Below are 24,886 nucleotides of genomic sequence, written 5' to 3'. Positions count from 1 at the left end.
TCCAAACAGTCCACCCCATGGCTCCTTGATCCCTTCAGAGCAGCTCACAGCCTTAAGTGCATTTAAAACAAGCATTTACAATGCAATGGTCTCGGCATTGGTAAAGTTAGAGCCATTGGCATTGCTCATGACATTATTTTTGTTTATGTTTTTAAAACATTTAAAGAAACGGCATTGTCATGGGCAATGCCAATAGCTCTAACTTTAACAATGCCGAGACCGTTGCATTGTAAATGCTTGTTATCAATAAGCCTGGGTTACCATGCAGAAACTCTTGTAACATGTTAACCATATCATCATTTTTGAGCAGCCTTTTTACTGCTTTCCTCATTTTGCAAACGTAGTTGCTCTGACTTTTACCCAAATCTAACAGACACTGCCTAGCTATACGTACATTCCCCTCTTTAGTTAGCAAAAATTAAAAAAAGTTTAAGCCAACTTCCATTTAAAGTGCTGGGGCCTCTGAATGTTGTTTTGAGACTGACGCACTGGGCAGGCCTAAGACTAGGCAAAGTACCCTTCATCCATACCATATATTTTAAAATCGGAGGCTTTACCCAGGATTATTCCTGCATTACCGTAATTCAGAATGGGATTTATTTTAGAAGAATAGTCTTAAAAATGGAACAACCATTTGCCTGCATAGAGTTGGTTAAATCGGAAAAGACCATAACGGGATATTTTTTCTTGATTCAAAGCATACTGCATATGTTTGTCAAAATGTAACTTATTGTTAAATAGAACTCCCACATACTTATAAGGGTCCACAGTGTTGAGCTTTCTGTGCATTATTTAGTGTCCGGCTAAACAAACTATTCCTATTAATGTGCTTGACCTCGGGTTTTTAATATTAATACGTTTATTTGCCTTGCAAGACATTTCAGGGGAAATTAGCTGGCTTACTTGTACATCTGCAGTTCTATCAAGTTATGTAGGGTTGTCCAAATAAAATAGTGCATTCACTGGCCTGCGTTTAATGTAGGAGGGCTGGCTTGTGATTTCTTAGAAATTTCCGGAAGATCCCTTTAAGATGGGGCGGGGGGGGGCGGGGTGGGGGGAACCAATGGAGCCAAAAAAAATAGAAAAGAGAAGCAGGTACACATTAGATCCAAAGCAGAATAACAGGAGCCAAGCAAATAAAACGGTGGCCAACAAACTAAGAAACCGACTGCCCTGCTGTACGTGATGGGTGGCCACTACTTAAGCACTGGCTGGCATGTATGGCAATGGTAGGTACACCTCTGACAAAGAGAATGGCTCATTGGTGCGTCTTAGAGCTGGCAGAAAAGTGTTGGCTGGGCTGTGTGTCTATGGCCCAGCAGCTCCCCCTGCAATAACCTTTTAGAAAAATTCATGATACAACAAAACACGCATTGACAAAGTCAAAAGTTTGGCAGCCAAAGACAGTTTTATTGGCTTTATCAGTGCTTGTTTTATCGCATGGCATCACATTTTTTAAATAACTCACTTATTTGCTCAATCTCACCTGCTTTCCATGAGCAGAAAACAAGCAGGTGTTGCACTCCGCACCTTTTGTTTTTATGAAAGTAATAATCTGTTATTTGTATAGCGCTTTTACAAAAGTGCTTTGGGTCAAAGATGGAAAGGAACATGAGTGGCTCAAATTATGGCTGCCATGCGATGGGGTGTCATTCCCCCCCCCCCCCCCCCCCCTCCACTTTATCAGCTTGATCTGGGGGTGGGCATCACAGGGTCATTTTGTGTAACAGGAAAAATGTACTTTTTAATGGCTTCTTTGACTGTTCAGAGACTCTGGCCTCCAGGAAGTTCGTAAATACAATCTCTTGCGGTGCAAGGGGGGGAGAAGGATGAAGAGACAGAAGGATGGAGAGAAGGAAGGATGGAGAGAAGGAAGGATGGACAGAAGGAAGGATGGAGAGAAGGAAGGATGGGGAAAAGGAAGGATGGAGAGAAGGATGACGTGACGGATGGAGAAAAGGGTGGCTGGGCAGAAGGATGGCTGAAGGTGAGAAGGGTGAATGGAGAGAAGGATGAATGGGTGGATGGAGAGAAAAGATAGACTGATGTGTGGATGGAAAGAATGGTGGATGGAAGGATGGAAGAGGAAGGGAAGGGAGGGAGGGAGGAGAAGGATGAACAGGGGGAAGGGAGGATGGAAAGAAAGATGGAGAGAAGGAAGGGTAGATGGAAAAGACAGAAAGGTGGATGAATGGCAAAATGACAAGAAAGGATGGAAGAAAGCATGATGGAATAAGACAGACGAAGGACGGAAAGAACGAAGGACCAAAAGACTGAAAAAAGGATGCAGAGAAGGAAGGAAATGAAAGAATTTCAGAATCCCCTAATGGGGGCAATCTCCCGAGCGACTGGAAGCAGAGCATCCGGTAACACTGAGTCGCCTGGTAACCCTAGCTTCAATGCCTAAAGTGGCTTCATGAAGTTCTGAAAATAAGAGAAACAGACCTTTTGTGCTGGGTATTTTGTCTGAGGTTCAGGGGAGATGTGGACTCGGAAAAACAACAGGGGATAGTCCCGGAGAAGGTGCGATCACAGCTCAGGACCTGGAAATTGGATCCATTTTAGCACCCACTTGTCCCGCCCCCTTGCCCTCCTGTGACTCTGAGGGGAAACAAAGGCTTTGTGTGTTCTAAACAAACACACAGGACAGCTCTTTAGATAGAGTGCGAGATCCCTCGGAAACACATGGGGGTGGGGAGAAGGGGGGGGGGGGTTGTAAGGAGTGGGGCAGGGAACGGACGGCGCCCGGAAGAAAGGTAGAATTGCATCGACGACGATGCTCAGCACGCGCTTTACGCGCACCTACCTCTCTATGTGTCATCTGCAGTTTGGGTGGGACAAAGAACAGGTTATTTGAACAACAATGTATACATCACTGAACTGCGGTTTTATTATCAAAACTATTTTCTTCAGTATTTGCTTTGAGGATTTCTTCACCTGTGTCTTCCTTTGGTTTAATAAACCAAATAGTTTGTCTCAAATCGGCATAGCACTGACCCTCTGAGGAGAAACCAACATCAGCCCTGGCAGAGGTGCTCAACCCCCCCTCCCCCCACTTGCAGGAGGCCGTGGCTTGAATGGAGTCGTGAAGGCATGGACGGGTCAAGCAGGGTCTATCCTGTTCTGAAAGCAGCCCCAGAGCAGTGCGGCCCTGACCAAATTGTGAAAATCAAACACAAGAGAGGAGGAGGCCTTCCCCGGAGCACCGGTGAATAGTGAGAAAAGGGAGGGGCACCCAGGCACCAACAATGGAAGGACTGGATAACGCCTCACTACTACTGTCTCTGCGTGAACTTCCTCCCCGCAAAACTGCGGCGCCCCTATCTATTCCCTGCCTGTGAACCCCGCCAACATCAACACCGTGGCAAACACCTTCCCGCTCTCTGACACCTAACCCCTAGCGCGAGCGTTGAAAGGGCCCGGGAAACGAAGACTGTCGGCAGGTTTTTTGGTTGTAAATTTGCGCTGTATGTGAATTCTCACAGGAGAATGAACACAAACTCCCGGCCATCGTTCAGCTGCCCCCACGGTGCCCGCACTCACGGCTGATGGAAGAAAATAAAAAAGTAATATTTGGAGGGGGCAGGCAGCTTTGCCAAACCGCCGCCTTTCTCCGAGGCGAAGCAGAAATGCCTCGGAGAAAGGCAGCGGCTGATTCGGATTCGGGGGCATGTTTTTCTCTTCTCTCCTCTTGCCATTGGCTGGAGGAGAAAATGAGAAAAGTAGCCAAAAAACACGCCCCCGAATCCGAAAAGGACGGGGCCTGATCGGAGAAACAAACCTCTTCTCCAATGGCTGGCCAGCATTCAAGAGGCCAGCCAATGGAGAATAGGGGAGAAGAGGGGCGGGTTCAAGCCCCTCTTCTCCAAAACATTAAATCTCTCGACTTCCGGTTCTGCTTTCGGCAGACCGGATGGTCCCGAGACCTAAAAAGGGAAGGCTGTGTTTATTTTACATGATCATCTTTAGGCTGCAGAAAGCAGGGCCTGATAATGAGCATTGCTCAGTCATATTCATGACCCAGGCTGAGGCCCAGGGGTGAACAAATGGAGCACGAGGTATTCAACTCTTAAATAAAAGTCCTTGTCAACTCAATATTGAAGTGCGAGAACAAAATGATGTTTCTGACTGCTTTTAAATGGTAGAAAATGAAAATGAAAAGTTATCTTAGTGATTAAGTTACATTTTCAATGTATTTTTTCCCATTTCAAAGTGTGACCTTTACACACAGCAGGTTTCTTGCTTCTAGTAGCCGGTGGACACAGTGCCATATTTATAACTGAAACATACAGCCATCATTTTAATGGGGATACATTTAAAGTGTAGACAATTTTTCCATATCAAAAGCATTTCTGCTGAAATTTGTTAGCAGTTTAAAGTTCTCCCATTTAAAAAAAATGGTTATATGTTTGTATTATACATGTAACGGTGCCGCATCTGAGGAAAGGTATTGCAGGGTAACAAGTACATACAACATAGACTCTCAGTCATTCATTCAATTCATATGCACACATGTTCATACATCCCCAAAGGCCACACTCTCACTGACGTACATGGTAGTCCTGTCATAGTGCCAGAGTCAAAGAATTTTGTTCAAACCATAGTACCTGGTTCTATGGACATTAGGCTTAAAGTCAAGGGCGCTGCGCATAAGGGTGTCTGGTAACAATGCACGAGTTGCTTAGCCTTCAGTGGCTGACTGTCAGAAATGGGAGTCTCTAGTTGGCAATGGTTGGCACCTTTGTCTAAGTAGGGACCCTTCTTCCTAGTCAGGGCAAGGGGGATACACTTCTAAAATAACCCCTGCTCAGACCCTTGGTAGCTTGGCAAGAGAAGACAGGCTTAACTCAGAGGCAGTGTATGCAGTGTATGAAGCGTTTGTGCATGCATACAGCAACACAGTGAAAACACCAAAAATGGACACTACACTAGTTTAGAAAAATAGCAAATCTTTATCTAAACCAACAAGACCAAAAACGACAAAAATCCAACACACAATACTGGAAAAATAGATACTTTGCAAGATAACCTTTAAATTGCAGAAATAGCTTGAAAACACCGTTCTTCCGAGTCGGTAGCTCAGTCCGGGGCTACCGCAATGATGAAAACAACAGAGTCTAATAGTTCCAGCTGACCTCATCGGTACGGGTCAGCTGTAGTATCGATAACCTAGTAGACAGTACCTTTTTCATTGCAGCCGATCCCGTTGGTACGAGTTGTTCAGGGCAACCGTCACAGTTGCGTTGTGAAGTGAAGCGGTGCAGCGTGCGGTTCCCTCACGGTGCGGTGCAGGCAGCGGCTCAGTGACGGTTGTCCAACTGCGTCGGTGAGGCCAAGGCTATGATGCAGAGTGAGATGGTGCTCGATGCGGTGCTGGCAGGTCACGGTTCAGGCAACAGAGCTGGTCGATATTCGGGCGGGCAGCAACGGTGTCGGTGAGGTCTAGGCGGCAGAGTGAAGTGAGGCGGTGCGGAGTGCGGTGCCCACAGGACGTGGTGCAAGCAGCGGCTCGGTGACGGTCGCCAAGCAGCTTCAGTGAGACCAGGGTGCGGTGCAAAGCGCGGCGGTGCCTTCTGCAGTGCCTTCAGAATACAGAACCTCTGTGGCAGCTGGTCCCAGAGACGGTGCCCAGGGGGATGGGATGGAATGGTGAAGTCTTTGCTGTTCCTAAGACTTTTTGAACAGGGGGCAAGCTCTAACTCAAGCCCTTGGAGATACTTTTCAAGCAGGATACACATACAGTTCCTCTCCTTGGCAGAAACAGCTACTGCAGGCCAACCCCAGACAGCACACAGCAAAAGGGGCAGTACTTCTCTTTCAGCTTTTATCAGCTTTTCTCCTTGGCAGAGGTTCCTCTTGAATTCCAGAAGCAATCTAAAGTTCAGGTGTCTAGGCCCCACTTTTTATAGTCCATTTATCTTTGTTCTCTGGTGTCAGAGAGGCTCTGTGCTCAGTCCAAACCAGTTCTGTCTTCTCTGGTTCAGCTTCCCGGCAGGAAGTGGAGACAGCATTGTCCAAAGCAGACCAGACCTATTCAGGTGTAAAAGAAATCCCCTCCCCCTACTCTGAATGCAGCCCAGGTCTTTTCAGCCCAGCCCTGGCTCACCTTGGGAAGGTAGGAGACACCTCACCCCCCAAGTGTATTCTGAACAGAATGCATATCCCCAGCCCCTGTCATTCCCAAAGCCAGACAGTCAATACACAAACCTAGCAGAGGCACACTGGATGGCTAAGCAAGAACAGTGGTATTTTCAAACCTAGAATGTAAAAATCATTTTTACTAAAAGATGCATCTTTAGATTTTGAGTTCAGGCATACTAAACTCCTTTCCTATCTTGTTCCCATGGTCAGTTATACTAGAAGATATTATAAGTAATCTCCCCATTCTATCCGATGGGACAGATACCCTTTAAATAGTGAAAAAACGCAATTGGTAGTGGTTCACTATCAGGACATGACGCCTTTCACATACACTGCACCCTGCCCACAGGGGTACCTAAGGCCTACCTTAGGGGTGATTCACATGTAAGAAAAGGGAAGGTTAGGGCCTGGCAAGTGGGTGCACTTGCCAGGTCGACATGGCAGTCTGATACTGCACACAGACACTGCAATGGCAGGCCTGAGACCCTTTTGCATGGCTGCTTGTGTGGGTGGCACATCAGTGCGGCAAGCCCACTAGCAGCATTTGATTTACAGGCCCTGGGCACACACTGTGCACTGTACTAGGGACTTAACAGTAAATCAAAGAAGCCAATTATGGACACACTAATCCATGACAAAAATTTACAGAGGGTGCACTTGCACTTTGGCACTGAACAGCAGTGGCAAAGTGCCCCAAGCATCTAGACCAGTGGTCTTCAAAGTTTTTTATGCTGGATCCTCTCAATGAAGAAATAAAATGCATCGGGCCACCCCTCAGAATTTCCACATTTATTCTATTTAACTGTCAATGTTTAAATATGTCTCGACTTATTTAAACACAAGACATATTTAAAAATTGCACTTAACTTGTGTTAACGTTTTCGCCAGCTAGGACATAAATGACAAAAAAACTAGTGATGGCCCCTTACAGAGCGGCTTTCTGCCGCTCATTTCCCCCACCGCTTAAAACAAAGCACTGCTATCAGCATAACAGCTTTGTTTGGCCAGAGTCTGGTGCCCACCTTTGGGATCACTTGAGGACCCCCTAAGGGGCCCTCCCCCCTGCTTGAAGACCCCTGATCAGGACCAACAAAAACAAAGTCCAACACACAGTAAAAACACAGGAGGCAAAGGCAAAAAATGACGGGGGAACCCATGCCAAGGATGCCAGGTCTAACTCTGACGATGATTTACACTGATCAGAAGTAGCTCTCCCTACAGAAAAGGTTGGAGACACCTGCTTTAGCACTTGCTGCTCTGTGATCCGTTCCTCTCTTGGTTTAGTTTAGCACAGGTTTCTCTCTGCTCTCTTTTTCTGTTAGTTCAACACAGGCTACTCTCTGACCTTTTCCTCGGTTGGTTTAGTTTAGTACATGCTGGTTTCAGACCTCCATGACACTAAGGTTAATTTAGTAAAGGCGGCTCTCTGATCTCTTTCTATGAGGATTTAGTTTAGCAAAGACTGCTCTCTGATTCCGTCATCCTTTTGTTTAGTTTAGCACATGCCGCTCTCTAATCTCTTCCTCTGTGGGTTTTGTTTAGCAAAGGCTCCTCTCTGATCTCTTTCTCTCTTGGGTTAGTTTATCACGGGCTGCTCTCTGATCTCTTTCTCTGTTGGGTTAGTTTATCACGGGCTCCTCTCTGATCTCTTTCTCTCTTGGGTTAGTTCATCACGGGCTCCTCTCTGATCTCTTTCTCTGTTGGGTTAGTTTATCACGGGCTCCTCTCTGATCTCTTTCTCTCTTGGGTTAGTTTATCACGGGCTCCTCTCTGATCTCTTTCTCTGTTGGGTTAGTTTATCACGGGCTCCTCTCTGATCTCTTTCTCTGTTGGGTTAGTTTATCACGGGCTCCTCTCTGATCTCTTTCTCTGTTGGGTTAGTTTATCACGGGCTCCTCTCTGATCTCTTTCTCTGTTGGGTTAGTTTATCACGGGCTCCTCTCTGATCTCTTTCTCTGTTGGGTTAGTTTATCACGGGCTCCTCTCTGATCTCTTTCTCTGTTGGGTTAGTTTATCACGGGCTTCTCTCTGATCTCTTTCTCTGTTGGGTTAGTTTATCACGGGCTCCTCTCTGATCTCTTTCTCTCTTGGGTTAGTTTATCACGGGCTCCTCTCTGATCTCTTTCTCTCTTGGGTTAGTTTATCACGGGCTCCTCTCTGATCTCTTTCTCTCTTGGGTTAGTTTATCACGGGCTCCTCTCTGATCTCTTTCTCTGTTGGGTTAGTTTATCACGGGCTCCTCTCTGATCTCTTTCTCTCTTGGGTTAGTTTATCACGGGCTCCTCTCTGATCTCTTTCTCTCTTGGGTTAGTTTATCACGGGCTCCTCTCTGATCTCTTTCTCTCTTGGGTTAGTTTATCACGGGCTTGTCGCAGATCTCTTCCTACGTTAGTTTAACACAAGTCCTGTTGGTTTAACACACGTTTAGTTCATCACAGGCTCCTCGCTGATCTCTTCCTACATTAGTTTAACACATTTCCTGCTAGTTTAACTAATGTTTAGTTAATCAGAGGCTGCTCTCTAGTTTAACACACAGATCTCTTTCTCCCTAACATTAGATTGGCACAGGCAGCTCTCTCATCTCTTCCTCTGTTAGTTTAGCAGGAGCTGCTCTAAGATCTCTTCCTGGCTAAGGTTAAACTAACACAGGCTACTTTATTAACCCTTCCTCCGCTGGTTTAGCAGAGGCTACTCTCTTATCTCTTCCTCTGTTGGTTTAGTTTAGGAGAAGCTTCTCAGCTCTTCCTCTGCTAGTTTAGTTTAGCACAGGCTGCCCTCTAATCATTGACTCTCTGATCCCTTCCTCTGTTGGTTTAGTTTAGCCCAGGTTACTATGTGATCTTTTCCTTGGCTGGTTAAGTTTAGCACAGGCTGCTCACTCCCCATGTTAGCACAGGCTGATCTGTGGTCACCTCTGTTACTTTAGCAGCTCTCTCTATAAATTTATCAGAGGCTGCACTCTAATTTCTTCCGTTGTTAGTTTAGCAAAGTTGTTTCAGTGGTCATATTATCTCCTTAGGGTTCAGTTTGCATAGGCTGCTCTAATATTGTCTCCTGCTGCGTGTTACGGTTACATTACCATTGGCAGATCTGTGATCACCTTTTGTGTGTACTGTTAGCCAGTGGCGGCTGGCAAAGGTAACGCTGTGGGGTGGTAGGGCGGGGGCGGGGCTTGGTGGGTGGATAGCGGAGTCCGACATACGACGGCTAAGGTGAACGTAAATAAATAAATAAATATCTGCCGTCGTATGTCGGACTCTACTACCCCCTCACCCAGCCCCACCCCTGCCCAGCCTCACCGCCCCACAGCGTTACCTTTGTGAGCCACCACTGCGGTTAGCATAAGCTGCTCTGTGACTGCTTCCTCCTGTGTGTTCTATTTTCACAATGCCCTGTAAATGCCTCACCGTCTGTTACATTTTGTGATGGCTTTTTCTTGTGTTGTGTGTTCTTGTAGCATAAGCTATTCAGTGATGTGTTCCTCAGGTGTGTTGAAGTAGGGTAGATTGCTCCATGACCACCTCCTCTTGTGAGTACTGCCTCACCCTTGGACAACGCAGCAGGGGAAGATACAGATACAAAAAGTCCTTACGTCCCAAAGGTGGTGAATTAAAAAAAATAAACCTGTCACCCCGTAAGTTAGGGGGTGCAACACAAACCTTCTAGCTCTTGGTCAAAGCCTGGCGTATGACATAATATTAGGGAAACTAATATGTTCCCCACGATGAGCAAGACTGTGCGGTACACATACACATCTGACCCCAACTCTACCGCAAGTATCAGAGGGGTGGGGGATGAAAAAGGACCACCACTGGGCTTTTAGGCAAAGCAGGGATAAAGATTCAAAAGGGAGTGGTCCAACTCTATTCCAGCGCTATGAAATTCTAAGCCCCACCCCCATCCACATGCCTGGTAGGGCAAGGGGGTGACCATGTAAGACCTTTTCTTTTAGATCTCTACCCGTGGAAAGATCTCGGTAAAGCCCTATGCAGAAAGCGGCATCTGCCCCAGAAGCAATTTAATTTGGATTCTGCCAATCCCACTGTGGGATGTTCAGGAGCATGGGTAAAATCCAGCCAATGAAAGGGCTCCTTTGCATTGCATGCCTGCCAGTTTCGGTGCAGTTATGTTCGGCAATATGTTTCTTAACCATGGCTAAACTTGCTTACGAGACTCTCCATTTTAAATGGAAAACCTCTTTTTTTGGCACATGTACATAACCTTTACCTCTTAACAAATATATGCAAGGAATTTGCCCAAATCACAGTCAGAATTTTGAACTGTATTTTTCCAGAGTTTGATGTAAATTATTGAAATTGGATAAATATATTCACAATGCGGCAATGTATTTTCATTTATAGTTTTGTGCCAATTTTAACTTCAGAGACACACACAAGCTTTCTGTCAATGGAGCCAGTGGGGGCTGTACTGACAGCAAGCTCACAGTCCACCTGTCTCTAAATGAGGTGAGCAGATGGAGAATTTGTCAGACAGGGTACCCCGTCACATTTCCGGAGGGATACCACGGGCGCCAAATTCTAAATTAGCCCACTAATTTGAGAATTTATGAAATGATTCTACCAATCAATATGTAATAAATAAAATGTAATATTAATAAAATATTTTTGTAAACTTCCACTCCATTTCCTTACAAACCATACAGACCACCACAACAAAAACTGTAAAAATAATTATGAAAAATTATGAAACATATTAAGCACAAACAAAATAGAATTACAAATAATGATAAATATTACAAATGTGGAAAATATTTTCATAAACAACTAAAAACCCTTACATTTGTTGTAAATCATTATTTAAATAAGTTGCATATTTAATAAACTGACTAATAAATTAGAATTAATTAATGAACTTAAAACATTAACAGTTTGCATATTTAAAACATTCCCATCCTACCTCCCAACAAATCCATCAACCCACAAATACATTCTACATTCATTCACCCAAACTCCACGAAAATTAACAATAAGTCAACTGACTACTGGGTAAATCAAGACAATATCTCACTAAATGAGCAAGAGCGGGCGTTGCTTTGGGCCTCCCCCTCACGTAATAAAATCTCCCCAGTACTTACCCAAACTAAATTTTGGCTACTCCACAAGGCTTACTGGACCCCGGCTCGGTTAGCCTCGCTAGGCCTCAGAGAAAACGACCTATGCTGGAACTGCGGCAATGAAAATGGGGATCTAGCACACCTCATCTTCTACTGCCCAAAAATCAAAACGTTCTGGGGAAAAATCTTTGATTTCATAAAAAAGGCGCTGGGATGCACACTAAAACCAGAATTCTCTGCCCTCACCACCGCATTTATGACCATTGATCTTGCATCACAGCATGACAGGGATCTGCTAGACCTACTGCTGACCGCGGCAGTGAAACTGGTCCTGTCCAACTGGAAGGATACAGCTAAGACATCATACAAAGGCTGGGTCAACTGGGTGACGTACCTCAGAAGTGCAGATAGCACTGCACTGCAAAACACACCCTGGAGACCAGCTACTAAGGGGATGTGGAAGTCGCTTGACGCGTATCTGGACTCTTACGAACCCCCGTAAGGCCACTTGGGGATGTCGGTCTTTCACACAAGGCTACAAACCCAGACTAGGCTCATCGCCACAGAACACTTCTTGTAACCTATTTCCACCCTTTCTTTTCTATCCTCTCTCTATCTATCATTCTATCCTTAAAGTCAATGTAAAGGGGTGCAGCTAAACACGTATACCAAGTACCTGTAACTACTGCAACACCAACCACGGTTGGCTGGTACCTCGCTACGGAAACGCTTATGTACCTGTCTATAACATTAATAAAATACTTTGAAATCTAAATAATATTTGTACAAATATTTATACAATACACACAAATCTTTTATACCATTTGTAATGTAATATACTAATCTACAAATTATAAAATATTATAAAAAATATATTGAAAGTATTCCTCACCCAAGTTCCCTACAAACCCTACAAACCTCTAATAAATAAAAAATAATTTTTTATAAAATATAATTCTTTACATATATATAACCAAACCCCCAATATTAATCTTTATCTAAAATTGCTACTAATAAAAACATTAAAATACGAACTTATTTCGCTAAAACTAATAAAACATTACCAAAAAATCAGATGTTATAAACAGTGATATTGCATAAAACAATATTAAGTACTTCAAGATTTTTAATAAAGTGAAAGAAAGATATTCTTGGCTCCAGTATGAGTGTCCACGATATTATTGTCACAATATTTTTTAATGATATCAGTATACCAAAATAATTTTACAATGAAATTAAGGTTGAACACATTGCAAATAGTAGAAGTTTGTGCTTCTGAGAATCAAAATGAAGCCGTTCAGACTTGCCTTCCGTTGAATCAGCCCCTGTGGACTGTCCCAGACAGGCATCACCCCAGAGGCCAACTAAAGCATGGAATATTTCTATGCTTGGGTCTTCCCTGATGATAGCTCCTCTCTGCTCAGTGTATATGACCAAGGCCTCCCCTAAAAAGTCTCTGTGTTCATCTATGCATCCGTCCTTTTTGATGTGCTCTGACCAGGCTGACAACTTGAGCATTCCCGCTCGGGATGTCTTCATCGTGTCTTTCAGTACACATCCTACTGCCCATGGGGTACTTCTCTTAGTGTCCAGCTGACCTCCGGAGCTGAAATGCCCTGGAAGATGTGCCATGCACAGGTCGGGTATTGTTATGTCTTAAGATGGGACATCTCATTAGCCCAGGGTCTCATGCTCATTATGGACTAGTCTGGCTGATGAGGGGTGATACCCCAAAACCGGTCCCAGGATGCTTTTTTTACTGTCCAGGGAGGACCTGGCTTGGCAGTTCTGGCTGGACTGTTCCCATGGGGAGCAGTGCCACGACTGATTTGCATATGGCTGGGTCCAAATTCGGGTGGCTTGGTGGGCACAAGAACAATAGATTAAACCCAGATCTCTTGATTGGGGGTGAGTGTTTTTAGGTCTCGCCTGACCCAGCGCATGCGCTGGTCTGGCGAGACTTTTTGAGAGGGCTCCAACAAGTGCTACCAGGCCAGCCTAGAACTACAGTGCATGTGCGCGGGCGCGCGCGCCGTGCTTTTCCGCGATTACTTTCACTTTCGTGGCCGCATGGCCGCTTTGATGTTTGATCGCGATCACTTTCGCGGCCCGACGGCCGCTTGGCATAGCCAATAGGTCTCGCGTTTGGGACCTTATAAGTATTTAGTTATGCAACTGTTGCATGGCTAAACACGTATAAGGTCCCAAAGGAGAGACCTATTGGCTATGCCAATGCTTGTTTTTTTTTTACTTTAAGTTTTCAGTTTGATAACAACTACAGAGTGGATGGACACATTTAATCTCAGCATATAATCTGTACATATATTATCCAACTGTATACATCAGTGACACAGGTGCTATTAACATTTGTGTTTTACAGTCACCATGCTCATATGTTTACACAATTAACATGTTCCAGAAAAGCGTAGTTTCAGCTGTACTAAGGTGTATCTCGGGCGACTGGGGGTGAGTATTTGAAAAGTTTCAGCACTCCGTCCATCATCTTGTTGTGTTTACGATACTCTCCAGCAGCAGGACCAGGAAGTGAAAGTTACAGCTCCCTCCTGAGTGTGGGACCAGATAACCTCCGCGGCTGTCCCGGAAAGAAGAGGCGATACCTTGAAATGGATAACAAGCAGAAACACCAGCCGACTCTGACCATCGTGTAGGACCACTGAAGGAATAGAACTGGCTCATGAATCCCAGAGGTCTGCAGCTGCACTAGTCACGCAGGGACTGGTTGACTACTGCATCACAGTTGCCACGTGACTAGTCAGTGCCCATGCTGAACATTTCAACTGCAGTGAGTAGTTAAGGAGATGCTGGCCCCTTGAAATTGGTACTCCTAGGAAGCCCCTTGTTGGTGCGAGCCCATCCCAAGCTCAGGTCTCTCTGAACATGTTTTCTTTGGTTCTCTTCCCCTCTTTGAGTGGTCACCAACTCCAAGTGATTCAACATTAACAGACTAGAGCAGGCAGTGCTTAATTTGAGCAGGTGGTTTCCGGTGTTCAGCTCCAGCACTTAATCATCAACAAGGGTGCTTGAGCACCAGTTCAGGACCAATTCATTTTTGGGAGGCACACAGAGATTAAGTGATTCGCCCAGAATCACAGGAAGTTGAGTCGACGCTGAGGCTCAAACCTGGTTCCCCAGCTCTGAGGTCGGTATCTCTGGCCATTATGCCACATCCCCCACCCCACTTGTAGGGTTTGTTGGCTCTGTGGTAGGCAGCGTTAACAGGAAAAATGGGCTGGTTGAAGCTGCCTCCTGACAAGAGGCCCCGGCACATATGCTTTTAGAAATTAACCACTGAGCACAGGTCTTCAAACTGGGGGGTGGGGGCCTCAAGTGATCCCAGGGGAGGGGCAGGCTCTGGCCAAAAGAAGCATTACGCTGATAACATTGCTTTGTTCTTGGGGGGAAGGGGGGGGGGGGCAGATTATGAGCAGCTGTAAGCCGCTCTGTGATGGGCCATCACTAACATATTTTGTCATTTATATCCTGGTTGGGAGAAGGTGTCAGAAGGGAAGGGACTCCAGATATCCTTCAAAGCCCCCCCATTTCTAATAGTCACAATGTGGATACTTTTACATGTCAGTAAGGCCAGCCTGACCAGAATAGTATGTCTGACAATCAAGTATTCGCACAGTAACAATACGTAACTGCAATGTTGAAATAAGTCTAGACATATTTAAACATTGCCAATTTAATAGAATATTTGTGCAAATTCTGAAGGGGGACAATGTGTTTTTTTCCCACTGGAGGGGCGAAGCATTAAAAAGTTTGAAGACCACTGGACTAGAGTATCCAGGTGCCAAACTGGCACCTGCATTGCAGGTTAGGGTGGAGGCTCGGGCCACTGAAGTATCTTGCTTCAGCCCCAGGCAGAGAGGAAATTAGGATGAAGGGCAGCAGAAGCCAGCAGAGGACTGGGCTAGCACCCCTTCCAGATGTCAAGCTGACTGGCGCATCCTCAGATTTGGTGAGGACGTACGGCAAGCGCTTTCTCCAGTGTTGAACTGGCCTTTCCAACAGCCTGGCACAGCCAGCTGGGCCAGCATGAAAGAGCCAGTTTTTGGGGCTTTTTCTCAGTCCGGAAATAGTCTCGAAAAAAAAACTGCCAACTCCCTGTCCTTTAAGCTGGCCCACCTGGCACTGCCAGGCTGCCTGAAAAGCCAGTCCAAAATTGGCGTTCTTCATGGGGAATTGTTTTTTTGTTGCTGAATAAAACAATGTCTGTTTACAAAGGGAATCCTATTCCCCCCGTCGGGATTGTTTTCTCACTCTGGAGTAGTCCATACAGAGGTTATAGGAGACTTCTTTGAGCTCAGCTTTGCAGTTGTACTACTGTGAATCTTTCTAGATAGGTAAAAGTAGTAAATGGGCACCAACAAGTAAACATAAACCTGTGGCTGCTTTTTTCAACAACAGGACCCATTATTGGGAAAAAATCTATTTTTACTGAACAGTGAACTTTATTGACGATTATTACATTATCTTTTACTCATACCAGGGTTATAGCTATTAATACTGCAGCAGGTGCAGTGGTACCTGGGCCTACAGGCTTGAGGTGTCCAGTGCACCTATATTATGGCTCTATTTTACTTTCAAACCACTGGATGGGGGCTCATTCTCCTTGCTTGCACGTGGGCCCATGGTACCCCTGCTACGCCCATGAGTAACTGATATACAAATCCTTATCATCTCCTAAAGTAAGCTTTGACTGCTCAACCACGCTAACTCTTAGAAAGCACTGCTCGACCATGCCAACCCTTGCACTGCTCGACCGTGCCAACCCTTGCACTGCTAGACCATGCCAACCCTGGCACTGCTCGACCATGCCAACCCTTGCACTGCTCGACCATGCCAACCCTTGCACTGCTCGACCGTGCCAACCATTGCACTGCTCGACCATGCCAACCCTTGCACTGCTCGACCGTGCCAACCATTGCACTGCTCGACCATGCCAACCCTTGCACTGCTAGACCATGCAAACCCCTGGAAAGCACTACTCGACCATGCCAACCCTTGCACTGTTTGACCATGCCAACCCTTGCACTGCTTGACCGTGCCAACCCTTGCACTGCTTGACCATGCCAACCCCTGGAAAGCACTGCTCGACCATGCCAACCCTTGCACTGCTCGACCATGCCAACTCTTGCACTGCTAGACCATGCCAACCCTTGCACTGCTCGACCATGCCAACCCTTGCACTGCTCGACCATGCCAACCCTTGCACTGGTCGACCGTGCCAACCATTGCACTGCTCGACCATGCCAACCCCTGGAAAGCACTGCTCGACCATGCCAACTCTTGCACTGCTTGACCATGCCAACCCTTGCACTGCTCGACCATGCCAACCATTGCACTGCTCGTCCATGCCAACCCCTGGAAAGCACTGCTCGACCAAGCCAACCCTTGCACTGCTCGACCATGCCAACCCTTGCACTGCTAGACCATGCCAACCGTTGCACTGCTCGACCATGCCAACCCTTGCACTGCTCGACCATGCCAACCCTTGCACTGCCGACCGTGCCAACCATTGCACTGCTCGACCATGCCAACCCTTGCACTGCTCGACCGTGCCAACCATTGCACTGCTCGACCATGCCAACCCTTGCACTGCTAGACCATGCAAACCCCTGGAAAGCACTACTCGACCATGCCATCCCTTGCACTGTTTGACCATGCCAACCCTTGCACTGCTTGACCGTGCCAACCCTTGCACTGCTTGACCATGCCAACCCCTGGAAAGCACTGCTCGACCATGCCAACCCTTGCACTGCTCGACCATGCCAACCCTTGCACTGCTAGACCATGCCAACCCTTGCAGTGCTCGACCATGCCAACCCTTGCACTGCTCGACCATGACAACCCTTGCACTGCTCGACCGTGCCAACCATTGCACTGCTCGACCATGCCAACCCCTGGAAAGCACTGCTCGACCATGCCAACTCTTGCACTGCTCGACCATGCCAACCCTTGCACTGCTTGACTGTGCAAACCCTTGCACTGCTCTCTCATGCCAACCCCTGGAAAGCACTGCTCGACCATGCCAACCCTTGCACTGCTCGACCATGCCAACCCTTGCACTGCTCGACCATGCCAACCCTTGCACTGCTCGACCGTGCCAACCCTTCCACTGCTCGACCGTGTCAACCCTTGCACTGCTTGACCATGCCAACCCCTGGAAAGCACTGCTCAACCATGCCAACCCTTGCACTGCTCGACCATGCCAACCCTTGCACTGCTTGACCATGCAAACCACTGGAAAGCACTGCTCGACCATGCCAACCCTTGCACTACTTGACCATGCCAACCCTTACACTGCTCGACCGTGCCAACCCTTGCACTGCTCGACCATGCCAACCCCTGGAAAGCACTGCTCGACCATGCCAACCCTTGCACTGCTTGACCGTGCAAACCCTTGCACTGCTCGATCATGCCAACCTCTGGAAAGCACTGCTCGACCATGCCAACCCTTGCACTGCTCGACCAGGCCAACCCTTGCACTGCTTGACCGTGCAAACCCTTGCACTGCTCGATCATGCCAACCCCTGGAAAGCACTGCCCGACCATGCCAACCCTTGCACTGCTCGACCATGCCAACCCTTGCACTGCTCGACCATGCCAACCCTTGCACTGCTCAACCATGCAAACCCCTAGAAAGCACTGCTCGACCATGCCAACCCTTGCACTGCTGGACCATGCCAACCCTTGCACTGCTCGACCGTGCCAACCCTTGCACTGCTCGACCATGCCAACCTCTGGAAAGCACTGCTCGACCATGCCAACCCTTGCACTGCTCGACCATGCCAACCCTTGCACTGCTTGACCATTGCAACCCTTGCACTGCTCGACCATGTCAACCCTTGCACTGCTCGACCATGCCAACCCTTGGAAAGCACTGCTCGACTATGCCAACCCTTGGAAAGCACTGCTCGACCATGTATACACTTGGAAAGCACAGCTTGACCCATGTATACCCTCGGAAAGCACTGCTCGACCATGTATACCGTTGGAAAGCACTGCTCGAACATAATACTCTAGGAAAGCACTGCTTGACCATGCTAATCCTTGGAAAGCACTACTCGACCATGCATACCATTGGAATGCACTGCTTGACAATGCTAACCCTTGCACTGCTCGACCATGTATACTCTTGGAAAGCACTGCTCGACCATGTATACCCTTGGAAAACACTGCTCGACCATGCTAAACCTTGGAAAGCACTGCTCTACCATGCTAACCCTTGCAAAGCACTGCTTGACCATGCTAACCCTTGAAAAGCACTGCTCAACCATGCATACCATTGGAAAGTGCTGCTTGACCATGCATACCATTGGAAAGCTCTGCTCGACCATGTATACCCTTTCACTGCTCGACCATGCCAACCCCAGGAAAGCATTGCTCGACCATGCCAACCATTTGAAACCACTGCTAGACCATGTATACACTTGGAAAGCACTGTTCAACCATGCTAATCCTTGGAAAGAACTGCTCAACCATGCATACCATTGGAAAGCACTGCTCAACCATGCATACCTTGTACTGCTCGACCATGCCAACCCCAGGAAAGCATTGCTCAACCATGCCAATCCTTGGAAAGCACTGGTTGACCATGTATACACTTGGAAAGCACTGGTCAACCATGCTAACCCTTGTAAAGCACTGCTCAACCATGTATACCCTTGGAAAGCACTGCTTGACCATGCTGACCCTTGGAAAGCACTGCTCGACCATGCTAACCCTTGGAAAGCACTGCTTGACCATGTATACCCTTGGAAAGCACTGCTTGACCATGCTTACCCTTGGAAAGCACTGCTCGACCATGTATACTCTTGCACTACTCGACCATGCTAACCCCTGGAAAGCAGTGCATGACCATGTATACCCTTGGAAAGCACTGCTTGACCAGCCTAACCCTTGGAAAGCACTGCTCGACCATGCTAACCCTTGGAAAGCACTGCTCCACCATGTATACATTTGGAAAGCACTGCTTGACCATGTATACCCCTGGAAAGCACTGCTTGACAAATGTATACACTTCAACCATGCTAACCCTTGGACAGCTCTGCTCAACCATGTATACTCTTGCACTACTCGACCATGATAACCCCTGGAAAGCAGTGCATGACCATGTATACCCTTGGAAAGCACTGCTTGACCAGCCTAACCCTTGGAAAGCACTGCTCGACCATGCTAACCCTTGGAAAGCACTGCTCCACCATGTATACATTTGGAAAGCACTGCTTGACCATGTATACCCCTGGAAAGCACTGCTTGACAAATGTATACACTTCAACCATGCTAACCCTTGGACAGCTCTGCTCAACCATGAATACCATTTGAAAGCACTGCTCGACCATGTATACCCTTGCACTTCTCAATCATGTATACACTAGGAAAGCACTGCTCCGCCATGAATACACTTGGAAAGCACTGCTCGACCATGTATACCCTTGCACTTCTCAATCATGTATACACTAGGAAAGCACTGCTCCGCCATGTATACACTTGGAAAGCACTGCTCGACCATGTATACACTTGGAAAACACTGCTCGACCATGTACACTCTTGCACTTCTCAACCATGTATACACTAGGAAAGCACTGCTCCGCCATGTATGCACTTGGAAAGCCCTGCTTGGCCAGGTATAACCTTGGAAAGCACTGCTTAGCTATATATACCGTTGGAAAGCACTGCTTGACCATGCCATCCCTTGGAAAGCACTGCCCGACCATCCTAACCCTTGGAAAGCACTGCTTGACCACAATGACCCTTGGAAAGCACTGCTTGACCATGTTAAACCTTACAAAGCACTGCTCGACAATGCTAACCCTTAGAAAGCACTGCTCAGCCACAATGACCCTTGGAAAGCACTGCTTGACCATGCTAAACCCTGTAAAGCACTGCTTCACCATGCCATCCCTTGGAAAGCACTGCTTGATCATGCTAACCTTTGGAAAGCACTGCTTGACCATGTCAACACTTGGAAAGCACTGCTTGACCATGCCAACCCTTGGAAAGCACTGCTCGACCATGCTAACCCTAGGAAAGCACCAGCTCGCCCAAGTTAACCCTAGGAAAGCACTGCTCGACCATGCAATACTTGGAAAGCACTGCTCAGCCATGCTGACCCTTGGAAAGGACTGCTCGGCCATGCTAACCCTAGAAAAGCACCGCTCGCCCAAGCTAACCCGTGGAAAGCACTGCTCGACCATGCAGTACTTGGAAAGCACTGCTCAGCCATGCTGACCCTTGGAAAGCACTGCTGGACCCGGCTGATCCTTGGAAGGCACTGCTCGACCAACCTAACCCTTGGAAAGCACTGCTTGACCATGCCATCTCTTGAAAAGCACTGCCCAACCATCCTAACCCTTGGAAAGCACTGCTTGACCACAATGACCCTTGGAAAGCACTGCTTGACCATGCTAAACCTTGCAAAGCACTGCTCGACAATGCTAACCCTTAGAAAGCACTGCTCAGCCACAATGACCCTTGGAAAGCACTGCTTGACCATGATAAACCCTGTAAAGCACTGCTTGACCATTCTAAACCCTGTAAAGCACTGCTTGACCATGCCATCCCTTGGAAATCACTGCTTGATCATGCCAACCCTTGGAAAGCACTGCTTGACCATGCCATCCCTTGGAAAGCACTGCCCGACCATCCTAACCCTTGGAAAGCACTGCTTGACCACAATGACCCTTGGAAAGGGAAAGCACTGCTTGACCATGCTAAACCCTTTAAAGCACTGCTTGACCATGCCATCCCTTGGAAAGCACTGCTTGATCATGCCAACCCTTGGAAAGCACTGCTTGATCATGCTAACCCTTGGAAAGCACTGCTTGACCATGTCAACCCTTGGAAAGCACTGCTTGATCATGCTAACCCTTGGAAAGCACTGCTTGACCATGTCAACCCTTGGAAAGCACTGCTTTACCATGTCAACCCTTGGAAAGCACTGCTTGACCATGTCAACCCTTGGAAAGCACTGCTTGACCATGTCAACCCTTGGAAAGCACTGCTCGACCATGCTAACCCTAGGAAAGCACCAGCTCACCCAAGCTAACCCTTGGAAAGCACTGCTCGACCATGCAATACTTGGAAAGCACTGCTCAGCCATGCTGACCCTTGGAAAGCACTGCTGGACCCGGCTGATCCTTGGAAAGCACTACTCGACCAACGTAACCCTTGGAAAGCACTGCTTGACCATGCCATCCCTTGGAAAGCACTGCCCAACCATCCTAACCCTTGGAAAGCACTGGTTGACCACAATGACCCTTGGAAAGCACTGCTTGACCATGCTACACCTTGCAAAGCACTGCTCGACAATGCTAACCCTTAGAAAGCACTGCTCAGCCACAATGACCCTTGGAAAGCACTGCTTGACCATGCTAAACCCTGTAAAGCACTGCTTCACCATGCCATCCCTTGGAAAGCACTGCTTGATCATGCTAACCCTTGGAAAGCACTGCTTTACCATGCCAATCCTTGGAAAGCACTGCTTGACCCCAATGACCCTTGGAAAGCACTGCTTGACCATGCTAAACCCTGTAAAGCACTGCTTCACCATGCCATCCCTTGGAAAGCACTGCGTGATCATGCTAACCTTTGGAAAGCACTGCTTGACCATGTCAACACTTGGAAAGCACTGCTTGACCATGCCAACCCTTGGAAAGCACTGCTCGACCATGCTAACCCTTGGAAAGCACTGCTCGACCATGCAGTACTTGGAAAGCACTGCTCAGCCATGCTGACCCTTGGAATGCACTGCTCGGCCATGCTAAACCCTGTAAAGCACTGCTTGACCATGCCAATCCCTGGAAAGCACTGCTCAGCCATGCTGACCCTTGGAAAGCACTGATCGACCATGCTAACCCTAGGAAAGCACTGCTCGTTCAAGATAACCCTTGGAAAGCACTGCTCCGCCATGCTGACCCTTGGAAAGGACTGCTCGACCATGCTAACCCTAGGAAAGCACCGCTCGCCCAAGCTAACCCTTGGAAAGCACTGCTCGACCATGCAATCCCTGGAAAGCACTGCTCAGCCATGCTGACCCTTGGAAAGCACTGCTCAGCCATGCTGACCCTTGGAAAGGACTGCTCGACCATGCTAACCCTAGGAAAGCACTGCTCGTCCAAGCTAACCCTTGGAAAGCACTGCTCGACCATGCAATCCCTGGAAAGCACTGCTCGTCCAAGCTAACCCTTGGAAAGCACTGCTCGACCATGCAATACTTGGAAAGCACTGCTCAGCCATGCCAACCCTTGGAAAGCACTGCTCGACCATGCTAACCCTAGGAAAGCACTGCTCGACCATGCTAACCCTTGGAAAACACTGCTCGACCATGCAATACTTGGAATGCACTGTTCAGCCATGCTGACCCTAGGAAAGCACTGCTCGCCCAAGCTAACCCTTGGAAAGCACTGCTCGTCCAAGCTAACCCTTGGAAAGCACTGCTCTACCATGCAATACTTGGAAAGCACTGCTCAGCTATGCTGACCCTTGGAAAGCACTGCTGGACCCGGCTGATCCTTGGAGAGCACTGCTTGACCACGCTAGCTCTTGGAAATCACAGTTCAACCACTCCAATCCTTTCAGAGCATTGCTCTGCCACACTTATCCTTGGGAAGCACTGCACTACCACACTAACCCTTGGAAAGCCTAAATAAAAATAAGTACCCTTGGCACCCACTGAACAGTGCAGTACTTCACAAAGCTCTCGGACACCAGTGGTACCGGCCAGTTACTCAATAGGCCCAATACCTTCCAAAATGGCTTCAAGTTTCAGAGAGCTCTGTTCATGATGGGGTACATAGAGGTGGCTCACAGCCTGCCCAGTGTGCAAACTGAAACCCTTTATGGGCCAAATGTAACTTGGGGATCCCTGGTCTCTCCAGGTTGCTTCATCCACTAAGGTTTTGAATGATGTCTTTTAGTAGCCCACGGAGGCCAGTCTATTGCACTGCTTTTGCCCTGTTGTCTACTGAGAGGAATCCTCAAACTACCAACAAAATTAAGTCTTTTGAGGACAAGTGGCGAGAGACCATTAGTACTCATAAAGTGTACTCCTTTGGTACAGTGTGGCTGCAGTTCTTATCAATCTAATGCATTTAAACCAATACCCTTTGCCTCTCAAAGCTTTTCTGCCCTTGCAGGGGTGGGAAGATAGTAATGGTCTTGGTGGAATATAATGTATGTAGAAACAGTTGACGGTAACTCAGAGTAGGCACAATTGTTGTCTGGTCCTCACCTCCTGGATCCTTGCTCCTACCCATGGGCTGTGTGTGTTTACAGTTCTACTTTGAGGCTCAGCTAAAGTTTGAGCAAGCCGATGCATCCTACTCAGGACTGGTCGGCAGATGACCTCACGTGGTGGCTAGTGTCAGGTCGGACGTTTTTTGCAAGCCAGCAGAAACAGAAATGCAGAGTCTGCATCTTACATGGACAGTTCCTCCCGCTCACTTGGGATTGTCATCCTACTGAACTTGAAAGGTTTATTGGTCTATGTATGTACACGTTACCTCCTCTCACTCTGCTGCTCTGATCCCTCTGATATCCTAAGTCATCTCCAAGTTGGAACATTCCCTTGAATGCTGTAGGGTGCTCAGGGACCTCTGTGGGCCTGTCAGGTATGTCCCCCCACCCCAATCCATTGGCAGCAGAAGCCTCCTTCTCCTTCCAGGCAGTGAGGATCTGGTGTCTTAGCAAGGAGGAGCGGTGCTACATCCTCGAACATCTGCTTCCTGAGCGGTTACTATTTGGCCATTTAGGCCTTCTGGATGATTCTTTTCTGGCTGCCAGGAGAAGATCTACCAGATCACAATATGAATGTTTCTAACTTAGATTTCTACAGGACCCTAGATTTAAAAATTAAAACCTCAATGGGACAAGACTAGTGAGTTAGGTGTTTTGGCATATCCGAGATGGCTGCAAGCTAGAGGACTGCTTTTAGGGCTGCATGAGCTGCCTTGATCCTATCTTAAAATTGACCCTGAGCCAATCACCTCCCAGTTCCAAGTTAGCTTTGGCCAATCTATGCTTTCCTTCTGATAGAGTAGTAATATCTGCTTTGATCTCCTTGCATTCTCTGTTGGTTTAGCATGTGCTCTTCTGTGATCTCCTGCATTCCCTCCTAATTTAGCGTGTGTTGCTCTGTGAACTGCTAAGCTCTCCTGATTAGTAAATCTCTGGATCTCTGTGAGGCACATTGGAGTAACTTTCAATTTCATTCTCCCTTACGTTTGTGGTCTCTTGCTCTGTCTCTGCTCTTCCACAGATACCTCAGATTAGCTACGCCTCCACAGCACCTGAGTTAAGTGACAACAACCGCTATGACTTCTTCTCCCGCGTGGTGCCACCCGACTCCTACCAGGCCCAAGCCATGGTGGACATTGTGAAGGCGCTGGGATGGAACTATGTGTCCACGCTCGCCTCTGAGGGCAACTATGGTGAGAGTGGGGTGGAGGCCTTCGTGCAGATCTCTCGTGAGTCGGGTAAGAGACCAGCAGGCCACATCCTCTCCCTCTGCCGCCAGGTCTGTGCTGTATACCCACCTCATCCAGATCTGTGCCGGCGATCCGTGATCCATCATTCCAATCCATACTTCCACCATTGCAATCCATACTCCTGTCGCTGCAGTTCAAACACACCTAATTGTGATCC

At 47.6% G+C, this 24,886-nt stretch overlaps 1 protein-coding gene across 2 annotated transcripts in view; it reads left to right on the top strand.

Moving 5' to 3' along the window:
- The window catches only part of LOC146797023 (metabotropic glutamate receptor 6-like), a 367,831-nt gene that overhangs the window by 152,794 nt on the left and 190,151 nt on the right, over positions 1–24,886 (top strand). For both annotated transcript variants that reach the window (XM_085629614.1, XM_085629615.1), the window contains exon 3: positions 24,501–24,717. In XM_085629614.1, the coding sequence (XP_085485740.1) occupies positions 24,501–24,717 (217 nt within the window). The remainder of the gene's footprint in view (positions 1–24,500; positions 24,718–24,886) is intronic.

Source organism: Triturus cristatus, chromosome 10 (assembly GCF_964204655.1).
Source record: "Triturus cristatus chromosome 10, aTriCri1.1, whole genome shotgun sequence".
Lineage (NCBI taxonomy): Eukaryota > Metazoa > Chordata > Amphibia > Caudata > Salamandridae > Triturus > Triturus cristatus.
The sequence above is the reverse complement of the archived record's forward strand: the minus strand, read 5'-3'. Positions and strand labels throughout refer to the sequence as shown.